General features: G+C 56.6%; 1 protein-coding gene across 1 annotated transcript; it reads left to right on the top strand.

Moving 5' to 3' along the window:
- Positions 1-25: 25 nt before the first annotated feature.
- PTDSS2 (phosphatidylserine synthase 2) lies at positions 26-25,836 on the top strand. Its single transcript, XM_035013655.1, has 12 exons — positions 26-304; positions 8,953-9,054; positions 17,018-17,100; positions 20,705-20,772; positions 22,782-22,916; positions 23,430-23,480; positions 23,714-23,827; positions 23,915-24,033; positions 24,541-24,655; positions 24,729-24,874; positions 24,975-25,160; positions 25,328-25,836. The coding sequence occupies exons 1-12, from the start codon at positions 123-125 to the stop codon at positions 25,485-25,487; spliced, it is 1,461 nt and encodes a 486-aa protein (XP_034869546.1). The 5' UTR covers positions 26-122; the 3' UTR covers positions 25,488-25,836.
- The last annotated feature ends 475 nt before the right edge of the window (positions 25,837-26,311 follow it).

Below are 26,311 nucleotides of genomic sequence, written 5' to 3'. Positions count from 1 at the left end.
TAGACCCCGCCGAGGCCGTGCCGCGACCCCTTCCCGGCGCTCCCCGCGCCGTGCGCCGCGCGCCTCGCGGTGACCCGCAGTGCGTGGGGTCAGGCGCGGGGCGGAGCGGCTGGGCGGGCGCCATGCGGAGGGGCGAGCGCAGAGGCGCCGGGGGGCCGCGGCCGGGGTCCCCTGTGCCCGCGGGCAAGGCTTCGCTGGAGGAGCCGCCGGACGGCGCGGCCCCGGGCCGAGCGGGCGGGCCGGGCGCGGGCCGTCGCAGCACGGAGTCCGAGGTCTACGACGACGGCACCAACACCTTCTTCTGGTGAGGGGCGGGGGGCCCCCGGGGCCGTGAGGGGCGTGGACGCGTGGTGCTGGGTTGGAGGGGCGCCCGCGAGACCCCGGGCCGGCCCCTGCCCAGCGCGGCCGCGGCCGGCCTCCCGCGGTGGTCCGGCCCCGCCTCTCTGGCCCCTGGCCCTGGCTCGGGAGGGCTAGGCTCTGGAAGTCCTGATTCCCTGTCCAACGCTCACCTGTGCCCGCTGTCCTGTTGCCTTTCTCTGGCGCCTGCTGCTTGTGCTTATGAAATGGTTTTCCGCGCCGCCGAGCATCTAGCAGGGACGTTCCGCGGCGCGAGCACCTTCCCCGGCGCCGGGAGCTGGGCGGGTGTTTGTCAAGTACCGCTCCCGTCTCTTTTCGGGTGCTGCTTGCGGAACCAGCCCCTCGAGCCCTGCGCAACGGAGTCCACGCCGAGTCTCGGGTCAGGCTGCCCCCCAGGCTGCCTGAATGGGTGTCGGGGAGGGCGAGGCCCCCAGGAGCAGCTCCTGCCCCCCCAGGGCCTGTGTGGGAAGACTTCGTGCACCTGCTTTATGCTGAGTTTGGCCCTTCTGTGTTTGAGGCCCCAGGCGTGGCTCCGACGCCAGAGAGCTCTGCGACCTTGGGGTAGCCCTTCGCCTTTCCGAGCCTGTCTTCCCTCCTTGGTAAGAGAGAGAAGCCCCATGTACTAGAAAGCATGCTTCCTGAGGGTTGGGGTTTGGTTTTTCTTCACTGGATGCTCAGTTCCTGCCCAGTTGAACAGTGCAGTGCCAGCATTTGAGACCTGTGGTCGGCCCTGGAGGGACAGGGCGAAGCGGCTGCGAGGGCAATGCCACCTGGAAGCACCTTTTCAGAGAACCCACTGGTGGGATTGTCATGGAAGATCTGATCAGGGAAGGAGGAGAGCCTGACAGGGAGTAATTGCCTGTTTCAGGGGAAGGTGCTGCTCCGTGGTAGAAACCGTGGAGGAGGTGCACATGGGGCTGAATGGGTGTCCTGGTTTTTATCAGACTCCGGAGATGTGCAGGGAGGGGGCTCTTCATAGGGGTGCAGCTCTGTATGTGCACGGAATTGGCGTCTTCCCTCTGGGTACCCGCAGCTGCTGACAGGGATAGCTACCAGCCCTGCCTTGGGGACATAATGCATTCAGGTGGCCGTGGAGCCAGTGGGGGGGAGAGAGGGACAGCATGCCTTGTCAAGGGACTTGTGGCGCCTGAGTGCCTGGAGCACTCTTGGACCCTGCGAGACCTGCCACATGCAGATCAGGCCTCCCCACCAGCATGCCCCTTCAGACTGCAGGAGGGAGGATACGGTCCTGAAATGTGATTGCTGTGCTTGTTTCCTGTTTCCTATTCATTCACATATTTTGGGCGCCCCACCTGGGTGCCAGGTACTGTTCTGCGGATTTCCGCAGAGAACTGAACAAGAAGCCTGGATTCTGGCATAAGCCTGGAGCTTCAGAAGGCATGAAATGTCCTGGCTGAAGCGATGCTGAGGGTTGCGGCACCAGCAGAAGCCGGGGAGTATACATCTCACCAGTGCAGTGAAAGGCGTGTGCTGATGGCTTTGGAAGCACAGACTAGCACCCACCCCTCTCGGGTCCTGCCCACAGGGGTGCTTGGTCGGTTGGGAGCTGGACACACAGACGGCGGCTGTGGCTGAGCTTACCTATGAGGAGGACTGGTGGGGACCGGGAAGGCTGTCCAGGAGGGAGTGTGACGGGGCCGGCAGGTTTCAGGTACCTGCCTGGTGGGTCTCCTGGTGGCTGGCTCGTGCCTCCCCACCACAGGTGTGAGTGCGCTGTGCCCTGACGCTGGTTGGTGATACGGTCTGTGGTCTCTGCAGGTTCCTGCTGCATCCCAGGTCTCCCCCTCACTTGTGTAGGGGCAGGAGCTTCACATTTCCTCAAGGCAGGTAACCAGATGCCTGCTTAGTGAGAACGGCTTACCTGCAGAGCTTAGCCACTTGCCTCCTTCTGAATCTCTTCTCACTGACTGGCTGTGTTAGGGTTTAAAAAACTTTTATTTTGTGTTTAGAGAATTTTAATAATGAATGTTATTTAAAAACTCCTATAAAGACTAAAAGTATATATTTGTGGAAATTATTTTGTGTTCCAGAATTACTCAAAGGAACTTTTGTACGATTCAAAACCTTATTTTTAGGGTTTTCACAAAAGGTGCCCAATGCTGGTGGTTATACTGGGCCATGTAGGACTCTGAGTGTCTTTGTTATCACTTGTCAGCCACAGGGTATGTAATTAGGGTTCAGGGTTTGCCTGTACCTTGGAGCTTGAAGCTGGGCTCCCAGAAACCAGACCCAAGGGAGGGGGTGTGAGGCCTACTGGGGTCTGCAGTGGCAAGAACACCACCTCTTCTACCAGTTGTGGTCTCCAGTGTGGGACATCCAGGCGCAGTGTAGAACCATAGACTCAGAGGAATGGCACAAAGATGTGTTAACTCTCGTTTTCTAAAGATGGTTTAGGAGACACTTGGAGATGTGATGCCCTAAAGAGGTGCTACCGAATGTTGCCACCTGGAGATGGAAGTTGGGTGAATTGCCATTGGATTAGCACCCTCCCTAACCAGCTCCTAAGGCAGGAGGGGAGGGATGGTTATGATGTTCTGGGAGTGCATGCATCTTATGCCACCGAGCCTTGGGTGAGCACTCTTAGTGATCCCCAGGACTCTGCTATGGTAGCCACAAGGGCATGTGGAGGTGATGTAAGTGCCCCAGGTTCTGGAAAATGCCTTTCTCAGTCATGGTGGGGCAGGGGTTTACCAGTTATGCCCACATCTGGGAAGCTTGACTCAGCAGCTGATGCCTTTTTGGTCATGTTGGTCAGCAGGCTGGGGGAGGGGGCCACTGTCATGGCCCAGCACTTCTTGCATGCCTAGGGCAGGCCCTCTGGCCTTCGCCTTTCCTGGCTGAGGCTTCCTTGTGCTCTCAGTGTGCCAGCTACACCTTCTTGTTTTCTCTAATTGGTTTAGTGGGCCTGCCTTTCTGCCTACTTGGCATAATGAGTGTGGTCATCTCTAGAGAGGGACTGACATCTGGGTATTTTCCACTCATAGTGGCAGGGAGCCAGCTGTCCTCACGCCCTTGCCATTGCTGAGTGACTGGACAGTCACAGGATTTACGGCCACTCTTGTCCTGTGCCTGGATCACAGGACCCAAACCACCCCGGAGTTATCTATTAGCCCCTAAACCAAAGGAGGCACTTGTCTTCCCAGGCACCAGGGAGGTTGAGCAACAAGGCGTCTGGAAGGAATAGGGAGGTCTGCCTGTGGAGTGTTGGGTGCTGTCCTGAGTGGCCCTCTCTATTTCCACACATGTGGAAATGGTGCTGTGTGCAGGACAAGGGAGTCATTTTTGGTTTTGGTTTTGGTTTTACCAAACTTACAAGGTAATATTTTTATTTTCTACACCAAACTTGCAAGTTAGTATTTCTGTTCTCATTTTGAAGATGGGGAAATTAAACCTGAAAGATGAAGAAAGTTACTCAAGACCACAGGTGTACTGAGTTGCAAACCTGATAATATCCATACTTTCATGGGGGGGGGAGCTTTTCCTATTATGTCCCATTGCCTCTCCAAGGAAACATGTCAAAGTGGGAAACGTAAACTTTACAGTGAAAAATCGAAGGAAAGCACAGGCCATGGATTGAGCAATGGTCTGAAAATTAGAATTAACAGAGTCATGTGTCCTGAATGCTGCCCTGGGACTTGTGTTGCCACAAACTGCCTGTTAATAGTGCTCTGTCAGGGATCGAGCCCTGACCATGCAAACACTACTTCATTTTAATGATAGCGGGTAGTCGGCACCTACAGTTCTGCCCTTAAAGAACTGGGCTGGTGCGCCTGGGTGGCTCAGTCGGTTAAGCCTTCGGCTCGGGTCACGATCCCAGGGTCCTGGGATCAAGCCCCACGTTGGGCTCCTTGTTCAGCGCGGAGCCTGCTTCTCCCTCTCTCTCTGTGTGCAATTCCCCCTGCTTGTGTGTGCATGCTCTCTCTCTCTCTGTCAAATAAATAAAATCTTTAAAATATATATATTAAAAAAAAAAAGAACTGGGCTGATAATGTTCTTCACCGAGGTGCTATAATAATGAATATGTTAAAAAGTGCTCAGAGAACTACAGTGAGGTACCTATTAAACATCACTGTTGGTCAATACAGTAAATTTATAAAGTGGTTTAACAAAATTTTTTTTTATCAAGAAGGCAACTTTATTATTTTCCCACCTGTAACCATCAGCCTGTTCTTTATGAGTTTGGTTTTTCTGTTTTGTTTTGAGAGAGAGAGCGCATGTGCAAGCTGGTGGCGGGGGGTGGGGGCAGAGGGAGAGAGAGAATCTTAAGCAGGTTCCATGCCCAGCGTGGAGCCCAACTCGAGGCTCAATCTCACCACCCCAAGGTTGTGACCTGAGCTGAAATCAAGAGTTGGATGCCCAACCAACTGAGTTACCCAGGCACCTCTGTGAGTTTGGTTTGTGTGTTTAGATTCCACATGTAAGAGATCACGCAGTGTTTGTCTTTCTTACCTCACTTAACACAATGCCCTCAGGTTCCATCCATGTTGCAAATGTCAAGATTTCTTCCTATTTGTGGCTGAGTAATATTCCATTGTATAAATTGCATTTGCTTTATCCGTTCATCTGTGGATGGACACTTGGGCTGCCTCCGTAAACTGGCTACTGTAAATAATGCTGCAGACATCCTTTGAACTTGGTGTTTTTGTTTCCTTCTAATACCCAGTAGTGGAATTACTGGATCTTATGGTAATTTTATTTTAACTTTTTGAGGAACCTCCATACTGTCTTCCAGAGTGGCCGCACCAGCTTGCATTCCCACCAGCAGTGTAGGAGGGTTCCCCTTTCTCCGCATCCCCACCAACATCTGTCGTTTCCCACCTTGTTCATTTTAGCCATTCTGACTGGTGTGAGGTGGTATCTCATTGTAGTTTTGATTTGTATTTCCCTGATGCCGAGTGCTGCTGAGCATCTTTTCATGTACCTGTTGGCCATCTGGATGTCTTCTTTGGAAAAGTGTCTATTCAGGTCCTCTGCCCATTTTTTTTTTTTAAGATTTTATTTATTTATTACAGAGAGAGAGCACAAGTAGGCAGAGTGGCAGGCAAAGGGAGAGGGAGAAGCAGGCTCTCCGCTGAGCAGGGAGCCGGACGTGGGGCTCGATCCCGGGACGCCAGGATCATGACCTGAGCCAAAGGCAGCCACTTAACTGACTGAGCCACCCAGGCGCCCCCTCTGCCCATTTTTTAATTGGATTGGTTTTTTGCTGTTGAGTTGTGTGAGTTCTTCACATATTTTGGATATTAGCTCCTTATCAGATAATATGATTTGCAAATATTTTCTCCCTTTCAGTAGGTTGCCTTTCCGTTTTGTTGATGATTTCCTTTGCTATACAGAAGGGGGGAGCTTTTTAAAGATGGATTTCATAATTTAATAATAAAGATTTTACTTTATAGTAGCACTTGATTTTAGCAGTTCTAAAGTCCGTTCTGCCGTGAGACTGGTGCCCGGTCCTCTTCCCCCCGGGTCCTTGACTGTCTGCCTCCTTCCTGCCTCGGATGGGACAGAGGAAGTCCTACTGATTCCTAATTCTGCTTCTGCAGGGCGAGGGGTGACCGCCTGAATGACAGTGTGAACATTGATCCCAAGGGACAGATAGTTGTTTTTATTTTTCAGATAATCCTTGTGTTTTTAGGAGGATGGAAAGATACATGACCAGAGCTGCCCCAGGCTCTTCAGGGAATGTGTTTTAGCCCAAAGAAACTACAGGAAGATTACAGTGTTTGTGGAAAGTAATATGAAAGAAACCAGAGGGTTGAAGTCATTTTTTAAGATCCAGGACAGGTGCGCCTGGGTGGCTCAATGACTTAAGTGTCTAACTCTTGATTTCAGCTCAAGTCTTAATCTCAGGGAAGTTCAGGCCCTCCTCCACGTGGAGCCTACTTTTAAAAAAAGACCCCGGGGGCGCCTGGGTGGCTCAGTCGGTTAAGCGACTGCCTTCGGCTCAGGTCATGATCCTAGAGTCCCAGGATTGAGCCCCGCATCGGGCTCCCTGCTCAGCGGGGAGTCTGCTTCTCCCTCTGACCCTCTTCCCTCTCATGCTCTGTGTCTCTCATTCTCTCTCTCTCAAATATAATAAATAAAATCTTTAAAAAAAAAAAAGACCCGGGACAAAAGGCTTTCACATTTTAATTTTAGCCTCTGTGCTCCAGACATGCGGTCCTGGAAGGATACCTGCAGGGGGCCTCTTGTGCTGTGTGTGTCTTAGATCCTTTGCAGGACCCAGTGGAGGGGTGGCAGGGTGCCCGAGGGACTGTGGGGGATTGGCCCATGCACAGCATCTTGGCGTGCTAGTGTCCCTGAAGCAACGTGGACGGGTCCTGGGCCATATAGCGGCAATGAGGAACTTTGCCTTGTGGTCTCTTCCAGAACATGTGGTCACCTCTCCTCAATTGACTAGCTTCTTTTTTCTTCTGTGAGTCTGATGCCCGTTTGTGGGCTGTTACCTATTCTACTCTCCTTCCTCCCTTAGGCTGGGGCTTCTTCCCATCTGTTTTCTCATAGACACTTGCCCTGCTGAGAACTCTGTGGGCCAGGTGGCTGTGCAGTCCCACAGCTGGGCCCCTGGGACAGTGGTCCCATCTCTTTCCTGGGCGGATGCACCCTGCCTACTGTTGGTGAGCCTGCCGTGGGCACTTGGCCCTGTCTGGTGGCCTCGAGCCCCCGGACCTGTCCCTCCCTTAGAGTCCTCGGCTGGGGAAGCCCTGCAGAGGAGGCTGGTCACAGCTCTCAGCACTTACCTTTGTCGAGGGTCACTTCAGAAACGTGTGCACTTTGGAGAAAACCGTTGTTTCTCGGAACTGCTGGGGATGGGAATTGGGCCCCAGAGGGTTCTTGCTCTGAGCTGGTCTCTGGGTCATGCCTTCTCGGAGGTGCGTGGGACTGGCGTTCTGCTCAGGGGCTCTCCCAGCACACTTCCCTGGATCCTGACCTTGTACCAGAAATGGTCGATACATAACAATTTAGAGATTTTTATTTAGTTTCTTTTGTAAGTTACCTACAGTAAATCTGATTTTGTAGGGTGCACAGTTCCATAGCTTCTGTGCACGCAGGTTTCTCTAACCACCGGCACAGGCAGGGCATGGAACACGACCTCACCCGGCCTCTGGCTTGGTCTCTGTCATCGCAGTTTGGCCTCTGGAGAGTGCCATGTAAACGGGGTCACGTGGCGCATGAGTTCTGTAGACCAGCTCTCACCCACGTGCCTGAGACCCCTCACAGCCTCATGGTGCTGCGTGCGTAACAGCCTCCGTTGTTTAGTTCTTGTTTTAGGTAATTTACGTCCAGTTATTGATGCGTTTAGGTCTGCCATGTTACTCCTTGTCTCCCTTTCTGTTCCCCTGCCCCTCTCCCGCCCCAGGTTGGCTGTGCTCCACTTCAGCGGTTGTGCTGGTTTTGATTACGTCTCCGGTGTTGCCCTGGGGGTACAGTGAGTCCTCCTGGGCTTTTGCAGTCCCAGCCCCCTGGCTCTGCCACATCAGGTCCGTGCGGACCCATTCAGCCTCTCTCCCTCGGCTGTGGGGGCCCCCACCACAGTGTTACCATGGCTGTTTTCAGTAGTTAGGCATGCTTTGAAGAATGGGTGAGGAGAACGGTCTGTTTCACGAGACATTTACCATTTCTGTTGCTCTTTATTCCTTCCTGGTGGCCTGGTTTCTTTCTGTCTGAGGACTTTGGTTAGTGGTCCTCTTAGAGCAGGCCTCCTTCTCTCCTTACTTTCTCCTTATTCCTGCTCTGAGAGTGTTCACATTCATTCCTGAGGGGTGTTTTTGCTGGAGATGGAATCATCCAAGGTTGGAAGCATCCTCATTTAGAGATGAGGACCCTGAGGCCTGGATGGGTTGCATGCTCTCCAGGGACATTCTCTGCTCATCTGGATTTGGGGTCTGGGTCTTCGACTCCCGTCGTAAGCAGCTGTTAGAATGCAGAGGGCCAGGGTCGTATCTGACATGGGGCAGCCTGCGGGCTTGTCTTGGCGTCCGCTGCTTGCCCTGCAGTCTGCATGCCTGACCGGTTGTGGGCCCTGTTTCAGGGGAGGTGCATCCACTGGCTGTCAGAGAGCCCTGCCTCCTCGTCCAGAGTGGAGGCGGTCGGAAGGGGCCGAGCCCATGTCTCTGCCAGGTCTTCTGAGTAAATGGTACTGCTGGGGACACTCGCCTCCTCACCTTGGGTCCTGGTGTCCCTTTCTCTCACCTCTTTGTTTCTTGGGCTGTGCTTTCGAATCTCTCAGATGTGGTCTCTTCGTGAATCCTGAGGCTGTGCATATCCTGCTCCGTGAAAACTGCCGTGTCTGCCTGCTACCCAGCCTCTGAACGATAGCCTCCAGCCGCAGACACTGGCGGGAGACGTACCCTCCGGTCCTTGAGCAGCAGCCTTGAGCCTCCCAGCCCTTGGGGCTCTTCCCACTTGACTGATGGGCTGACACAGCAAACAGAGACCCAGCTAGGAGCCACCCGCGGTGACTCTCAGTGTTTCTGAGCGTGAGGTTGAAGGCTGAGCTCTGTCCGGTGGCAGCACGTCACGGGTGTAGTCATGCTTTGTGTGCTGACACATTCTGTGTTTGTGTTTGGATTTCAGGCGAGCCCACACCCTAACTGTGCTCTTCATCCTCACCTGTGTGCTGGGCTACGTGACTCTGCTGGAGGAGACACCTCGGGACACAGCCTATAACACCAAGAGGTAACCAGGCCCCCAGCCTGGGTGGTGCAGGCACCCGGCATAGTTGGGTGTGGGTCCTTGCTCTGTCGGGCTGGCCCATGGCTCGGGGGGGCCAGTCTCTACTCCAAGGCTGACGGGGCTCCCATCCTCCCCGTGGCATATGCCTGAAGTATCTCTCCCAGGCTGCCCCTTGGAGCTGTGTGGCTTTTTTAGCCTCACATCCACCTGTCCCAGGACCCTTGAGGGTACCATCTCTCATGGGACCTGCAGCTTGTGTGGGATTTGCACGAGTAACAGACCAGAATGTGCTGGACCAGCACCAGGGTTGGAGCCCAGAAAGGTCGCCGGTTCTGATGAGAGGGATGGTTTCCCTACACACCCCACAAGCAATGCTCTGGACACCACCTGAGTGTCTACAGTTCAGCTCAGTCCTGAGACCATCTGCCCAGAGACCACATCAGGTTGCACAGGTTGAGTGCTCAGTCCTGCAAGACTGTCCTCCTTCCCCCACTGCAGGTGCCAGTCACGACTCGGAGTTGTCACCAGGGCCTCTGACCGAGTGCCTGTAAATCCAAGGTTCCCATGACTTCTCAGTTCTATTCATTCACCAGAGCGGCTCACAGAACTCAGAGAAACATTTTACTTAACTAGATCCCCAGCTGATTACCAAAGGATCCAAGTCAGGAACAGCCAGATGGGAGAGGTGCCCAGGGTGAGGTCTGGGGAAATGTCCATGGCCGTTCCAGGCACACCACTGTCCCCGGATCTCCACGTGTTCCCCAACCCAGAAGTTCTCAAAACCTTGTCCTTTGGGTTTTATGGAGGCTTCATTACTTAGCCATGACTGACTCACTGGCCTTTGGCGATTGAACTCAACCTTCAGCCCCGCTGCCATCCCCGGAGGTCAGAGGGTGGGATAGAACTGACCCTCTAATCCCTTGGTTGGCTGTCCTGGCAGCCAGCCCCCATTCTTAGGTGAGGGTCCAGAAGTCACCTCATTAACATAACAAAAGACACCTTTATCACTTCAGAAATGCCAAGGGCTTTAGGGGTTCTGTGCCAGAAACAGAGATGGAGAAATATATATTTCTTACTATAAATCACAATATCACAGAGCCTGTGAGTTTGGGCATCTGGGGGTATACAGATATTTGTGATGGCCAGGGACGATTCTCTCCCATCAGCCAGCACCGTTCTTGAGCTTTGTTGATACTAATGCTTTTTGAACATTTTAAACGGGCATTCTTGTGGATGATGTCATCCTGAGGTCAGGAGAGGGGTAGACTGCCTTTTCAATATTATCTCCAGACACAGACTAACTGCTAGGTCGTGTTCTTTGCCGGAATCCCGTGGGTTCTGAGGCCACTGTCAGAAGTGTGTGAGGGAGATAAGCTGGTTTTAGAACTGATTGCTGTGGGATTTCTGTGCTGGGCGGACTCCTCAGGCCCGTGAAACCCCCTTGCTCCTTTGACCCACTTGCGCTGTGGCATGGGGCACCGGGGCAGGGACAAAGGCAGAGGGCGGTGCTGGATTTGGGTTGGTGGGGCCGGGGCTTGTGAAGTGGGGGGGCTAGCGTCTGCCTGGGAGTGTGGCCTGAGCGCCGCTGTGTGCTCCACGGGGTCTAGCCTGTTAGGACGCTGGGACGTCAGGCGCTCCCTGTCAGCAATACGTCTGGCCGCCTTCATGTACACGCACTTCAGAGCCCCCATCTGGTCTCCTAGGCTGCAGCCAGGGGGTGGGGGCTCTGCTCCCGTAGGGGGGCATGCCATGCCTTGTCCTCAGCGGGAAGACACCCTGGCCCCTGGTTGCACGCTGTGCAGGATATCCTCCCACCTCTCCCACACCGTCTTCCTCTTTTTCCCAAGCCCTGGGTGTCGGCCTCCAAGTCTAACACGTCCGCACGGGCACTGCCCGTTGCTTGGTGCCCTGCTGGTGCAGGGGGAGCCAGTCGGTGCCGCGTGCGTGGGTAATGGAGTCCAGAAGTCGAAGGGGGAGCTCGGCCCCTCTGGGTGGCCCGAGGCTGCCCTCACTGCAGTGGGTCCCTGCACCAGGGACACTGAGCCTGTGGACGCAGGAGACAGTGAGGCTGAGTTTGCTTAGTGGGTGTTTCCAAGTAGAATGTGGCCTTCTCTGTGAATTTGTCTGTCAGCACTGGTATCTGCTGGGCACACATGGGCAGGGAGCACCAGAAAGCAGGACTTGGTCATGTTCAAGAGGTGTCCCCCTGCGGCTGTGAAGTTAGGCCAGCGATGAGCAGCTCCAGGCAAGAGTTGTCACAGGTTAGAGCACAACGGCAGCAACAGTGGGCCCTCGTGGGGCACTGGTTCTTACTCCCCAGACGCCTGCTGGCGAGCCCCTCCAACCCAGAGCCTGAGGTTAAGGGGCCTTGTTGGCTGTTTCTGGGCAGAAGCTGTGGACCCATGTGGGCATGTTCCACCTCTTCACCTTGCACTGGCCCCTGTCCTGAGCTGCCCCTGCACGTGAGGGGCTGGGGCAGTGAGCAGCAAAGACGCCTGGGCCCTCACCCCAGCAGCCCATGCAGGTTCACTGAAGGGGAGGCCTTGAGGCGGTTGGGAATTTGAGGGCTCCTAGACCCGTCTCTGCTCTGAAGTTCTGTGCACTGGGGACACTGGGAATCTTGATAGCTCACAGTCCCTGTCCCTCTTGGCCTGCTTCAGGGACAGAGAAGAACTACCCTCCTGGCCCCATAGTGCTGCACGTGGCGCCTGGAACCTACTCCTGGCTCATCCCTGGGAGCCTCCATTGCCCCAGTGATGCTTCCGTCCTCACACATCTGTGGTTCTGCTGCTGCTTCCAAGGAGATTCTCGTGGGTGTATGGATGCATCCTCGCCCCATAGACCCCGGGCTGGCCCACAGCCCTCCCCCACTTCAGCACACCTGCCTCCCTGAGGCAGGCACTTTCGGGGCAGCCTCCAGCCCAGCCCCTTCGCATCATGTCAGAGCTTTTGATGCCCTCAGGCTTAGATTTCATGTAAAGAAAGTGCTTCTAGAGATTATGTTTATTGTTAAAAAAAAAGAAAAAACAATGTCTGCATTATTTAAAACCTAGAAAATTGGGTTGTTTTCCCTAAGTTCTCAATTTCAGCTTGTATATCATTGTTCTTTTTATGGATCTAACAAATTGTTATTTTGGGGGAGTAGGTTTTTTCTTCCGAAGTCAACTTTATCGGCCAGTAATTTAATACAATGCATATCTAGAGCGTACAGCTCAGTGAGTCTCCCCAGATGGACGTGTCTGTGGAGACACAGTCCCCCCCACCAGCCATCTGTCCCCGTAGGTTCCCCTTGTCTGCAGTCCAGTTTCATATACACCGACTCACCCAGCCTGCATGCCGTGTTTGGTTTCTTCCATGTGGCATGGTGGCCTTGTGACATCCGTGCTTGGTGCCTGTCAGTGGTTGGTCAGGTTCATTGCTGGGGAGTGTTCCGCTGTGTGGATGGGCCACAGTGTATTGATCCATTTATCCACTGGTGACACTTGGGATGTTGACATACATGTATAAGCGTGTATGTCCAGATACATAAAGAAGTTATTACATGTAAAACGTGAATGTATTTTGCATATCTGTAGTTCACAGGAAATACAAAGAGCAGAGCTGGAGGGATGACCCCGCCTGGCCTCCCTGACCGGCGGCAGTGACGTGGCCAGCATGGTGTTGGCAGTCAGTGGAACAGACCACACAAATACCATCCCCTCGCTGCAGGCAGAGGAGTGCAGGCAGTTCGGGGGAGGAAATCTTTCCAGCCAACGGAGCTGGAACAGCTAGATGTTTATACCAAAGGAAGCTACATACAGACTTTTCACCATCATTGAAAATGGATTATAGACCTAAGTGTAAAATAAGAAACCATAAAACTTCCTGAAAAAAACAGTAGAAAATCTGGTGACCTTGGGTTTGGTGGTGACTTTTTAGATACGACACCAGAAGTTTGACAGTTTCTTGTAGAATTAAACTTATTCTTACCCTGGGATCTAGTAAAAAATCCTAGGTATTTATCCAAATGAAATGAAAACTCATGTCCACACAAAAGCCAGCAAACAGATGTTAGAGCCCCTTTATTCGTAATTGCCCAAACTTGGAAGCAGCCAGCATGTCCTTGAGTAGATGAGCGGATAAACAAAAACAGGTACATCCAGACCATGAAATATTATTAAGCAGCAAAAAGAAATGAGCTACAGGGGCGCCTGGGGGGCTCAGTCGTTAAGCGTCTGCCTTCGGCTCAGGTCATGGTCCCAGGGTCCTGGGATCCGGCCCCGCATCGGGCTCCCTGCTCAGTGGGAAGCCTGCTTCTCCCTCTCCCTCTGCCCCTCCCGACCCACCCCCCTCCTCCACTCCTGCTCTCTCTCTCTCTCAAATAAAAAAAAACTTAAAAAAAAAAAAAAAAAAAAGAAAGAAAAAAGAAATGAGCTACAAAGCCATTGTTAAATAACAAAATTCATCCGAGTAAATTTAAAGATACAGTTGGCTTTATTCAGTGATTCATGGCTGGACGGCCTCCCATCCAGCAATAGAAGGAGCTCCGCCAAGCTGCAGAAAAGGAAAGGTTTGTAAAGACAGGAGAGTGGCGGTAAGGGAAATTAGGAGCAGGGAAGGGAGCGGAAGGGGTCTGTGGGGCGGATTACCTGCCTAGGACTGGCCAGCTAATTCCATGCTGACTGGTTAAAGGTCGAATTCCTGGGGTCGAGAATGTACTTCGGGTGGGTGTTAAGTCCGTGGTTTGCTGACTGGGGCTCAGCCCAAGGGACTTTGTTTTGGGCCTCCTGTCTCCTTTTTAACACTACAAAGACGGATGGTGAAACTCAGATGCATCTTAAAAGAAGCCGTGTGGGAAGGCCGCCTTGCACTGTGTGATGTTCCCATGTCACATTCTGGCAAAGGTGCTGCCATGTGGTGGTGAGATCAGTGATGTCTGGGGCGATGGGGGAGTCCGCGCATGGAGCTTGGGATTGGAGGGGTTTTTAAAGTGCTCTGTACGGTACTGTAATGGTGGATACGGGACCCTTTGCATTAGTCAACACAGGGAGCAAACCTAATGTAGGCAAATCAGAGAAAAGGAAATCAGTCAGGACGTTGGGGATCCCAGGAGCAGTGCAAACGGCGCAAGACCCTCACTGCATTACACGTGTGTGACGCCACCTCAGGGACGGGGCTGGAGTCCGCCAGGCTCAAGGCAGAGCACGTGCACACGCGCCCTGGGCTCTCGTGGACGCAGGGGCTTCCCGCGGGGGCCCAGCCTCACAGGTAGGAGGCTGCCGCGCACCCACACTGGAATGGAGGGACCAACTCGGTGGCCGGCGGAGGCTGAGAGCCTGGGGTGTCACTGTGGAGTGGGGGGTGACAGGGAATCGGGAGAATGGTCCGTGGGATGACGGATGGGAGCTGGAGGCACGAGCTTAATGTCGTTGAGATTCATGTAGATGCACAGTCAGTACACACGGCTCCGTCCGTCCGCTCAGGGGCCCAGAAGCTACGACGCCCCAGTGGCGAGGAGCACGCCGGCCCCCGGAACTCGGTTCCCCAGACCGTCCTCCAGTGAAGGAACCAGGGCTCCTGGAGAAAAGGCTGATTCCAGGGCTGGGGCAGGAGACGCCCAGCTAGGTCTGGGGGGCGTCTAGCGCCAGAAAGGAACAGCTCGGAAAAAAAAAAAAATCCCGCAAGGATGGGGTTATGTCAAAGCTGGGATGAAGTAGACAACTGAAAGTGCTCCCAGGGGCCAAAGCGGGACGATTTGAGCAACAGAACATAAAGTAGTATCACATTGTAACCCAAAGTATAAAATACATACCCCCAAGTCCATGCTGATATAAATGGTCAAGTAAGTGAGGGAGAGGAGACAAGTTGCCCCTGCAGATGAGTTCCAAATAAATGTAAGAGCTCCCCGTCAAGGAGTGGGGGCTCAGCCCCCCAGCCCTTGAGTGCTGGTTGTACAGAGGGACCCTCCCAAGAGCAGAGTAGGGAGGGCACCTGAGAGGTGCACCCCAGCCAGGGGACATCAGAGATCATGTTGGTGTGATATGATCTTACTCCCAAAACCTGCAACCCTAATGGAATCACAGAAAGCAGCAGACGGTATTGACTAGGGGACATCCTACAGGACACCTGACCGGTCCTCTTCAATATTGTCCAGGTCTTCCAAAACAAGGGAAGTCTGAGGCGCCGTCACCACCCAGAGGGCCGAGCGGACATGATGGTAGAATGTCATGGGCGTCCTGGGTGGGATCCTGGGGCAGAAAAGGGGCTTTATTTATTTATTTTTGTAAGTTTGTTTATTTGTCAGAGAGAGAGACAGAGAGCATGAACGGGGGAGCAGCAGAGGGAGAGGGAGAAGCGGGCTCCCCGCTGAGCAGGGAGCCCGACACAGGATTTGATCCCAGGACCCCGGGTCATGACCTGAGCCGAAGGCAGAGGCTTCACTGACAGAGCCACCCAGGCGCCTCAGAAAAGGGGCTTTAGATAAACAGTGAGGAAATCTGAAAATACAGCAGACTGTAGTTAACGTACCAGCATGGATTCGTGACACACGACCCATACTGGTGTAAGGTGCTAACGGGGGGCCTAGGTGTGGGGAATGTGGGAATTCTGTATGTTCTGCGCCTGACTGACACGTCTTGCTAAGTAACCCTAAATGTTGCCTTAAGACGTGATGCCAAGGTTGGAATCATGAAGCGGACCTGGTGAGGGAGGGGGTCGCCCAGCACCACTGGGCACAGGCGCCCTGAGGTTTTGCCTCCCTCGTTCTGTTCTCGCGGTCACCCCTCTGCTGGTCAAGCCATCTCTGGATCACAGCAGAAGGGGCCTCTCCTGGGGGTAGAGGCTGTCACTCTGGGAGGGTGGCTGAGCGGGGGTCTGTGTGCTCCTTCAGGCAGCCCGTGTGGACTTCCCACCTCCTCCCACCCCCAAACGGACCAGTGTGCGTCTTCGGGCAGGTGGGTACCTCACGGGCCCTCTGTATGGGCTCCTGTGATGGGGACGTGGGTCCTGCCCTGCTGAGCACAGTGGCCAGTGTCCCTCTGTGCCTCCTGCAGTCTGGAGGCCGGCAGCTGCAGGAGCAGGGAGCCAGGACTGACATGGAGACTGGTCCAGAGACTCAAGTGTCCCCTGGGGGCCACACCCACAGCAGCATACCACCCAAGCTGATCAGACTTACCCTGGCCATATGAGGGGCGGGCAGAGTCCCCGGCCCACTCCTGGCCCTGGTGTGGGGACAGGTAGGAGAGCAGAGGGCTGCCAGGGGCTGTCCTGTGAGGCCCAGCTTTGACTACCGAGTGCACTTAGCGGGCAGAGGGGGTAAGGTGTTTTCAGGCTGACACCTTTGGCCTCCTGTGTGGTCTCGTGTCTGTGTGTGTTTGATAGAGCATCCCAGCCGGAAACAGCAAGCGCGTGCGTCTTTGCCGCGTGATTGCTGCCGGGGGAAGAACGGGCGCCCTGCAGCCCTCAGACCCCCTGCTGGGCGGGGCGGTGGTCGGAGCGGCTGTGTGTGTGTCCTTGCTCCTCCCACCGTGCAGGCGCACTTCTCCGTGTCTGTGTGATCACAGGGAGTCGGGGCACTTCATGCTGTTGCAGACCACAGCAGCAGTCTGCTGGGCCCTTGCCTCATGGGAGCAGAAGGCCGTTCATTCCGTCCTCGCATCCTCGCATCTTTCCTAGGAGGCCCTCGTGCAGCCTGGCTGGTCTCGCATGGGGTTTTAGGTGTTCTTTAAGTGGGAAGCACGTGCAGGAGCGGGGTACCACTTTGCAGCCTAACTAAGGCACAGCTCCCAACCGAGGGCCTTCTCCCAAGGGGGTGCTGTCTCCGGGCGGCACATGGGCTGTGGAGGCCGCGGTGTCGGCCCTCCCTGCCGCCCGGGCACCCACCCGTACCCCGAGGCCTCCTCCCGCTTTGCCCCACTGGGGTCCCTCCCACCCCGGCCCTCCCACCTGGGAGACGTGCACTGAGGGGCTGTCTGTTCTTTATTTGCAGAGGTATTGTGGCCAGTATTTTGGTTTTCTTATGTTTTGGAGTCACACAAGCTAAAGACGGGCCGTTTTCCAGACCTCATCCAGGTAACTTGTCCTTTCTTTGTCCGCGTGTGCCCACATGACAGTTCTGTCCTGAGCAGTCACTCCGCATCCATTCTGCCGGGTGCGAATGTCCTGTCCTCCCTCTTCCCAGCCCCTCCCAGCCGGCCAGGGCACGCTGTCATCAGCTGAGGAGGGTGAGGGTGGGTTCCTCTTGTCTCAGCCCTTCTCCCGTCTCTCTGCTCCTCACCCCGTCCTGCTCCTGTCCTTGTTCTTCTCTTCCCTTTCCACCCACTCTGTCTGAGGGGGCTTCTTCTGCAGAGCGAGGTGCCCCAGGACTGTCCACGGGGTCGGCGTGGGCCTGCCATTGAGGTGCTCGCCACGTGCCATCTGCGATGAGTCCTCCTGTCTCTGACCCCCAACCCCCAAATTAAAGGAGGAGTTCTAACAACCCCTTAAGCCTCGGAGCTGCAGAGCATTGCTCGGGCTGCCCCTGGTCCTGCCCTGAGTCCTGCCCCCCTATCCTATCCCCCATCCTGCCCCTTATCCTGTCCCTGATCCTGCCCCCCTGTCCTGGTCCTGCCCTCCTGTCCTGTCCCTGGTCCTCCCTTCTGGTCCTGCCCCCAGCCCCAGTGTGTTTAGGGCTCCAGCCTCGTTGAGGGGCCGCCTCCAAGGGCACAGTGAGTTTTCCTGAGGTCTTACAGCTTAGTAACATGTTTCTTTTCTGTATTAATAGGGGTGTGTATTCATTGTAGAATATTTGGAAAATACAAAAACTATTTTTAAATAGAAACAGAAGCCAATCACAGAAAATAACCACTGTTAAGTTTTAATGTGTTTTTATGAATACACACACAGACACAGAGCTTAAAAAATGTGATTCTCCCCTGTGTGGTTTTATATCATTGATTTCTCACTTCAGGTTAACATAAACCTCTCCTTCGTGATTTTGTATTTGAGAACTAGACATTTCACGGCTGCTTGTCTGGCCATCATTTGATACACGACAGTTTATTTACCAGTCCTGTATCATCGTATGCTCCAGCTTTCATAAAGCAGGCTGTAGTGAATTTCTGCACATGCATCTGTGCGTATGTATCCAATCATTCATTTAACACCAAGCCCTGGGAGTGGAAGCCGCAGGCTGAACTGCGCGCGCATTGTAGGCCTGTGGTAGACATGACCGAACAGCCCTCTGGAGGCGGTCAGTGAGCACCGTGGCTGTGAGCCGGGCCCCTGCCGGTCTTTCCAGCTGCTCTGCCCCCTCAGTGCCCGCTGGGGACGCTGATGCTGGGTGACCCCTGTGCGGCAGTGGGGAGGGGGCCCAGCCCCCCAGCTTTCCATCTGCTCAGTCATGGGCCTCCAGAGGGTCTGAACGCCCAGCCAGCAGAGAAGTGAGAGAACAGTTTAAAAGCCACCAAAAATCACAGCAAAAATCCAGGTGCGGTGAGTGCCTATTGGATTGGGAAGAGTCAGCAGTTCCAGGCGTGGCAAGTCCCTTGGGGGCGCTGGGCCCTGCCCGGGGGTCAGATGGCCGGTGGGTGGCTGCTTGGCCTCTGGACTCCTGGGAGACCCTGTGCTCTGTCCAGTTGGGGGTGCCGGACACCCTCGTCTGAAAGACTCCCCTGTGGTTTCTGTGGGCTTCATGAGCATTAACCCAGCCCTCCGCCCCCAGAAGGCAGGCTCGTAGCTGTGTTCTGAGTTCTCCTCCACCTTCCTTCCTTCCTTTCGGTTTGGTTGCTTGGTGTAAACTCTCTGTCCCTGCCAGTCTGTAGTTTGACGAATGTGGGGATCCTGTTCTGGAGCACTTCTTCCCTAGCAGTCGGCAGAAGGCCTCGACTTCTCAGATCAGCACGCACTGGACATGAGTCCTGTCAGTCCTGTGCAGCATGCTGTGGGGAACAGTGGGAAGGGTCTTCTGGCCCCAGGAAGGAGGTGTCGCGGGGCTGCAGGACCCACTGTCTGGGAGGGGACTGGAATTGGCTGCAGTTCCCAAAAAAACTGGCCGGTTGAAAAGGCACCCTTCTCGTAAGAATTTTTATTCTCATCCGTGGCTCCCTCCAAACGCTGGAATAAGCAGAATATTGCCGGGGCTGCTGAGGCGGCTGGACTCAGTGCTTTTAGGGAGAAAGTAAGCATGCCAGTGGGGCGGCTACTGAGAGAAACCAGCCTCAGGAGTCTCCCGGCGGCTCAAGGGAGACCCTGCGTGGGAATGTAGGAGGAGCACCTGCTGTGTATTTGGGGGTGGGTGGGCAGGTGGAGAGTGACGGGAGGTGGGAGATGGCTGGGTCCCTGACCAGGAGCCGCGGTCGGGGAGGAGACAGATGGCGTGTCAGAAGGTCCACAGGGAAGGTGCCGTCGCACGGTTGTGGGCTGAGCGCTCCGGGGGAAGGCGCCTGGAGTTGCTTTAAGCCAGGCCCTTTTAGCTCCCGCTGCAGCCCTTGACCAGGGGACCTTTGCAGGCATTTCCCAAAGTCAGGGGCAGTGACGCTGGTGTGTCACGTCCACTCTCTGTCCCGTGCCCCAGAAGTACTTGAGCAAACCGTCCTGAGAACTGACCTTCACGCTTCCCACCTACACCAGCCTGGGCTTTCAGGAGTCCTGGTGGCTGTTTCCCCCACAGGCAGATGAGGTGCAAGCCCCCGGGGGTGCTGGGTGGGCCCTGGAGCCCCGCGTGAGTGCCCCCGCCCCCACAGCCCGAGATGTCCGAGGCCGAGCGGGGTCTCTTCCATGTTTGCAAGCACCACCTTTTTTATGCAAGGGGAATGGGTTTTTAAAAGCAGGCTGGTGGTTTTTCTTTAAAGAGTCGTAAGCAAAGGGAAAGTAGATATTTTAGGTCTTTATTAGACAGGATTATCAAGATTTTCGGAAGGTGAAAGTTATCATTTGTGTCCCAGAATAGTTGTATGCACTCCCTCTCCTGTTACCTCCTCCCCGGGTGAGCAACTGAGCTTTCCGTGCCAAGCTGCGGAAACCAGGTGGTGGAGAGAGGGCGTCCTGGCTAATCAAAGGGATCTTGAGGGAAAAGTTTTTTTTTCCTCAGCTCTGTTGAGATTTGATTGACCCCTAACGTGTGGGTTTGGGGTGTACGAGGTGATTGGACACACGTGGGTATTGTCCACTGGCGGCCACAGCAAGCTGAACGCCTTGGTCGCCTCACAGACTTAGTCTTTCTGCGGGGAGAACGTGTGAGACCTGCCCGTCAGCAGCTTGGAAGTACTCGCCCCCAGCACGAGTGGTCCTGCTGAAATGGAGAGGTTTCCTGAAACAGGGTGCCACAACCAGGTTCGGTTTATCCCAGGGATCCAGAGGTGGCCTAACGTCCAAAAACGTGTGTGTGTAATCCCTCACGTGAGCGCTAGAGAGGAAGGATGACGTTTCCTGCCCATTCACGGGAAAAACAGTGTACTGGACTTAGTAGGCTTTCTTAACCTGATCAAAGGTATCCGAAGGTTCCTGCAGAATCGCTTAACCACGACGGTCAGAAGCGTGCTAGTCAGCGGACAGGGGCGTGCCTGCGGGACCAGGCGGGAAAACCAGGCGGGAAGGAGGCACACCGCACAGGGCCGAGCTCACTTGTGAGTGCGACCGTGCGTGCTGCGCTCTCCCGCGGGGGTCCACCTGACGCCGGTGCTCTGTGTCTTTGTAGCTTACTGGAGGTTCTGGCTGTGCGTGAGTGTGGTCTACGAGCTGTTCCTCATCTTCATACTCTTCCAGGTAAGGGGCTTTTTTCGGCTGGAGGGTCTGGGAATGCAGGTGATGGTGTGGCCCCGGGTAAGTGAAAGGGTTTGAGAAGACTGCCGTCGGCCCCTCTGGAGCTTTGGCAGGAAGCAAGGCTGGACCCCAGCAGAAGTGGGCAGGGGCTGTGAGGGGGGACCCTCCGGAAGGATCCAGGTGTGGAAGGGCTGTACCTGCCACAGCTCAGCAGGGTCTCCGCCCTGAGCGTGGAGCACTTTGAGGGCCCTGCCCAGACGGCCTCGGTTGGGGAGTGAGGACAAGGCCCAGTGGAACCGCCTGGCTCAGGTGCACATGCCTGCTGGGCAGTCTGTCCTCTGAGGAGCTGCCGGTGTTCTGGGCCTGAGGGGGGCCCAGCTCACCTGCTTCCACACAGCACTCAGTACTGAAGGTGGCCCCGGCTGTTCAGTCCCTCCGCGCACACAGGGTGGTCAGGAGGGAGGTTGGAAACTGCTCACCTTAGTAAACCTTGGGTCAGGACTTCTGTTAACGTTCCTTGTTTTGCTTAATTTGGTGTATGTTTTTTTTGTTGTTTTTTTTTTTTTTTTTCGGTGTACGTTTTGATGGTGAGCTTCAGTTTACAGAGTACTTTATTCACAACCTCAAAGCTATCAGTGGTGGTGCTCATAGCTGATGCTCGTGCTGTAGTCAAATTTACTCCTTTAGGGTACGGTGCGAACGGTACACCTGTGTGTGTTTGTAACCCCACGTGGAGGACCCTGCGGTAGCTTGAGTCACCCATCCCTGTCTCCCCCAGAGCCACTGACCTGCTCTCCCTCCACCACCTGGGCCCCTGAAGGGCGTCCGGGCCCTGGGCCTCTTTCCCGCTGAGTGGGGTGGCCAGCCACATCGGCACTGTCCTTGAGCGGGGCTGTTGGCGACAGGCTTTCGTGTGCACCTGAGCAGGATTGTGGGCCTGCCGTGTCCCACGCATGTCACTTGTCAGGAGCGGCCAGACCGCTCCCACCCCACCTGCACTCGTCAGGATCTTTACCGTGGCCGCTCTTGGTGGTGTGTCCTGGCGTCTCCTGCTTCTGTTTGCGTTTCTGGAATGCTCTCTCTGCTGAAGTGCTCACGCTTTGGGGCGCCCCCACGGGGTGCTCGGCCTTCAGAGGCTCCTCACCGTGTGCACAGGTTTCACCTGTCGTGGGGCCTGAGTGCCTATGAGTCCGGCTCCTGCTGACCTGCTCTCCTGACACAGGGACACAGCAGTGTCCAGCCTCAGATCCAGTGGTTACCGAAACCACATGGGGTGATTTCAGTTGTTAGTGATGTTACTGTCTGAGGGTCACTTCCAAAGACCCCAGGTGGGGGACAGGGTTGCGTTGCAGGACAAGGCAGCATGGGTGGCCGTGGTCACGTGACACGCAGGTCTGCGTGTCTTCTGCCCATCGGCCACGGATGTCTGTCTCCCCCCTTACCCTCTTCCCTGCTTCGTCCCTTGGCTGGTACTTGGGGCAGGAGTGAGGGGACAGGGTCCTGACAGCAGGCGTCCTGGGGCCCCTCCCTGTGGACTGGAGGCCCCAGCTGCTGGCTGGAGAGGGCCCGAGGGAGGGGGAAGCCTGGGCCTGCTGCAGGGCAGCCTCTGTCCATGCAACCCTGGAAGTCCCCTCAGAGCTAAGGCCAGAAGGAGCGATTTGCTAGGGTACGTGTCCGTGTCTGGGAAGGCTGTCCTGATGTCGTGCTCCTTCCGTGAGGGGACGTGGAGAGGTGAGGCGGCAAGACCACTGAGCTGAGCCTTCGCCCTGTGGCCCACCTGTGTCCCCACATGGGGGGCGTGGGGCATCACCTTGCACTTGGGACCCCCCCAGTCTGCTCAGCCCTGTGTTGGGGGGACGGCAGCAGAGACAGGGTGTTTGCCCCCACTCGGTGGGGGTGCCTTTCACAGCCCCCAGGCCGTACACGTGGCTCGAGGTTTCGGGAGTTTAGCCGCGTTCTCCCATCACCACCAGCAGCATCTGGCCCCACTAACCAGAGTGCTGGCCTTGCAGACTGTCCAGGACGGCCGCCAGTTTCTGAAGTACGTGGACCCCAGGCTGGGAGTCCCACTGCCCGAGAGGGACTACGGGGGAAACTGTCTCATCTATGATGCGCACAATGAGAGCGACCCCTTCCACAACGTCTGGGTATGGGCGGGCCCGAGGGGCCCAGTGCTCAGGGTGGGACCCGGAGTCCAGTGCTTAACAAGCTCCCAGGTGCTGACCTGTCCCAGATGTTTCTGGAACCCCAGTCATTCTGCAGATCAGACGGGGTGGGGGTGGCGTGGGCCCTGGCAGGCGCTGGCCTCCCTTCTGCTTGACCAGGGGCTCCCTTCAGCTCAGCCCACTTGGAGCAGGGGAGGGGGACCCAGGGCCATGCAGCCCACATGTGGGGGCCCTGTCCCAGCTCACCGGGGTGCGGGTCCCTGCCTTCCAGCCTGGAGACTTGGTCTCGGCCCAACCCGTGTGCCTCACTGAGGGGCCCACTGCTCTCCTCGGTGGTCAGGGTGCTGTCTGCTTGTGCATAGGACCCTAGCTTTGTCCCCCGGTCCAGCCGGCGCTGCTCAGAAAGGCTGAGACCGTCCCAGCAGTCCTGGTTTGGGTGGGAGCCGGGCCCGGGTGCATGCGGGCTGCACACGAGGCTGGTATCCTACCCCGCAGGACAAGCTGGACGGCTTTGTGCCTGCGCACTTCCTTGGCTGGTACCTGAAGGTAAGACGACCTCGTCAGAAGGACACCCTGGGTCTGTCCTGTGTTCCAAGTCCATTGCCTAGCCACGTGCTGACGTTGAGAGTACTGGAGTGTGGTGGGCAAGGGCCTGGGGGCCGTGGCCCCGACCTGTGCTAGTCCTTGGCGTCATGGTCTCCAGCCAGCGCCTCACCCTGCTCGGGAGGGCGCTGGGGGTGTCTCCCCTGGAGGGTCTGATGCTCTGCCACGGCCCTCAGACCCTGATGATCCGTGACTGGTGGATGTGCACGATTGTGAGCGTCATGTTCGAGTTCCTCGAGTACAGCCTGGAGCACCAACTGCCCAACTTCAGCGAGTGCTGGTGGGATCACGTAGGTGCCCTGGGGGGTCACCGGGCGCAGAGGCCCTCAGGTGGGGCAGGACAGGGCGCTCACCTCCTCCCTGGTTCCTGCCCCCAGTGGATCATGGACGTGCTTGTCTGCAACGGGCTGGGCATATACTGCGGCATGAAGACCCTCGAGTGGCTGTCTCTGAAGACATACAAGTGGCAGGGCCTCTGGAACATTCCAACCTACAAGTGCGTCTCTCTCGAGCTGCCGCCCTGCTCCACGGGGGCCAGGGCGTCCCCGTGAGGCCTGGAGGTGCCGCTCGTGCGCCTTTCTGGGGGGTGCAGGCAATGGGCCAGGATTTTGCCCGCTTCCTCTGTGCGCGGGGGCGTGCGCACACGTGCGCACACACACCCCCGCCAGGGCCCTCGTGGTGGCCAGGAAGTGGGCCTGAGCACCACCCTGTCCAAGCAGCTCCTCTTCATCCTCTCCCGGCCCTTCTCGGAGGTCTCCGGGGCACCCCTCTGGGGCTGTCCTCCTCACATCGTACGGGCACTCGGTCACGTTTACTTCGAGATCTGAAGCAGTCCCGGAAAGGGCACTGGGGAGTGGGGTCTCGCTGCCCATGCATTGTGGGTGCCTGGGGCGGAGGGGGTGGCGGCAGCACAGGGAGGGAGCGGCCCCTGGGCCCAGAGCACCTGGCATGGCTGCCTGGTGGGGCAGGGGCACCCCAGGGTGACCGGCACGTGTGCTCCCAGGGGCAAGATGAAGAGGATCGCCTTCCAGTTCACGCCCTACAGCTGGGTCCGCTTCGAGTGGAAGCCCGCCTCCAGCCTGCGCCGCTGGCTGGCCGTGTGTGGCATCATCCTGGTGGTAAGGCTGGCCAGTCTCGTGTGCGTGCCTGCTGGGCGGCCCGGCTCGCCACCCACCCTCCCATGTCCCCCAGTTTCTGTTGGCAGAATTGAACACGTTCTACCTGAAGTTCGTGCTGTGGCTGCCCCCAGAGCACTACCTGGTCCTCCTGCGGCTGGTGTTCTTTGTGAATGTGGGCGGAGTGGCCATGCGGGAGATCTACGACTTCATGGATGACCCGTGAGGGCCCAGGGTGGGTGGGGCAGGCCTGGGCACACTTGGCATTGCCACCCCTGGGGCACAGCCGCGGCGCCCTCAGCCGAGTGCCCTCCCCCCACAGGAAGCTCCACAAGAAGCTGGGCCAGCAGGCCTGGCTGGTGGCAGCCATCACGGCCACGGAGCTGCTCATCGTCGTGAAGTACGACCCGCATACGCTCACGCTGTCCCTGCCTTTCTACATCTCCCAGTGCTGGACGCTTGGCTCTGTGCTCGTGCTCACCTGGACCATCTGGCGCTTCTTCCTGCGGTGAGTGGTGTGGGCCTCAGCAGGCCATCGGCCGTCTCCTGGGCTGGGTCAACGGGTGTCTGGGTCTTGCGGTCCCTCCCTGTGACTGTGAGCGCGTCCCTGCGAGGGGCAGCTTTGCGGGACCTCCGTGGGCCGCCTGGTGGTGACGTGGCTTCTGCCGTCCCCAGGGACATCACCCTGAGGTACAAGGAGACTCGGCGGCAGAAGCAGCAGAGCAGGGGCGACCAGGACAGAGCCGTGGGCAACACGGACGGACACTTGCCTGAGCCAGAAGACCCCCCAGGGCCTGTGGAGGCAGAGAGGGAGGGGGCGCCGGCCCCAAACTGACGCACCCCATGATTGCCTGGAGCCAAGGCTCGCTGGAGCCTTCCAACAGGCCTCGGCCCTTGTGGTTTTATCACACTTTCTCCCGTGCGCACGGTGGGGCCCTGCGGGGTGGGGGCCGAAGGTGGCCCTCGTCCTGGTCATGCGTGGTGTGTGCACGTGTGAACACAGTATATATGGGTGTGGACACGTGTGCTCCACGTCCCTGAGGCCTCTCTGGGGCTGACAGGTGTGGCTGGGCTTGCCCTGGGCAGCCGGTCTCCTCCCCTTTCTGCACCTTCAGCCCAAGGGCCCCTGGGCTGCACCAGGCCCTCGGCACCAGACGGCCCTGCCCCGCACAGGCGTCACGGTGCCTTTCTCTGCTCCCTGGGCCCCTGGCCACTTTGAGGCCATGGGTGTCCGTGCCCTGGCAGCACATGTGAAGGACACCCCGTGACGGCTAAGAAGGGGCAGGTCTGAGCAGGCAGCCCTGAGCCATTTCCCACAAACGTAAGAGTGGGAACGGGGCCAGAGGTCACCGGACTGGTCCCTCGAGGACCCTGTGCCTGAGGTGGGGAGGAAGGGTTGAGGGTCGTCTTCATGAGCAACCAGAACAAGTAAAGCAGCGATGAAGGTCTGCAGCAGTGTGTCCTCCTCACTGGCTCCCAGCCTCTGCTCCATCCTGCGCCCAACGCAGGGGCTGCCCAGAGGGGCGGGGGGAGGGGGTGGGTCAGGGCCAGTGCTGGCATCTGTCCCCCCGGGTGGCTGGCGGTGTGCAGACGGACAGCCCCGGGTGCTGCATCTGGCAGGGGGTGAGGGAGGCGGCTGTCCTGGACGTGGGTGCATGC

The sequence above is a fragment of the Mirounga leonina genome, unplaced genomic scaffold (genome assembly GCF_011800145.1).
Source record: "Mirounga leonina isolate KUSES-001 unplaced genomic scaffold, KU_Mleo_1.0 Mir_166, whole genome shotgun sequence".
In the NCBI taxonomy this organism is placed as follows: Eukaryota; Metazoa; Chordata; class Mammalia; order Carnivora; family Phocidae; genus Mirounga; species Mirounga leonina.
Note: the sequence above shows the minus strand (reverse complement) of the source record. Positions and strands in the feature narration are given on the sequence as shown.

Coding starts and splice junctions, on each gene's coding strand:
- PTDSS2 (XM_035013655.1), top strand. CDS start 123: ATGCGGAGGGGCGAGCGCAGAGGCGCCGGGGGGCCGCGGCCGGGGTCC. Junction 17,101..20,704: donor GTTTTCCAGACCTCATCCAG/GTAACTTGTCCT, acceptor GTGTCTTTGTAG/CTTACTGGAGGTTCTGGCTG. Junction 24,034..24,540: donor TGGAACATTCCAACCTACAA/GTGCGTCTCTCT, acceptor GTGTGCTCCCAG/GGGCAAGATGAAGAGGATCG.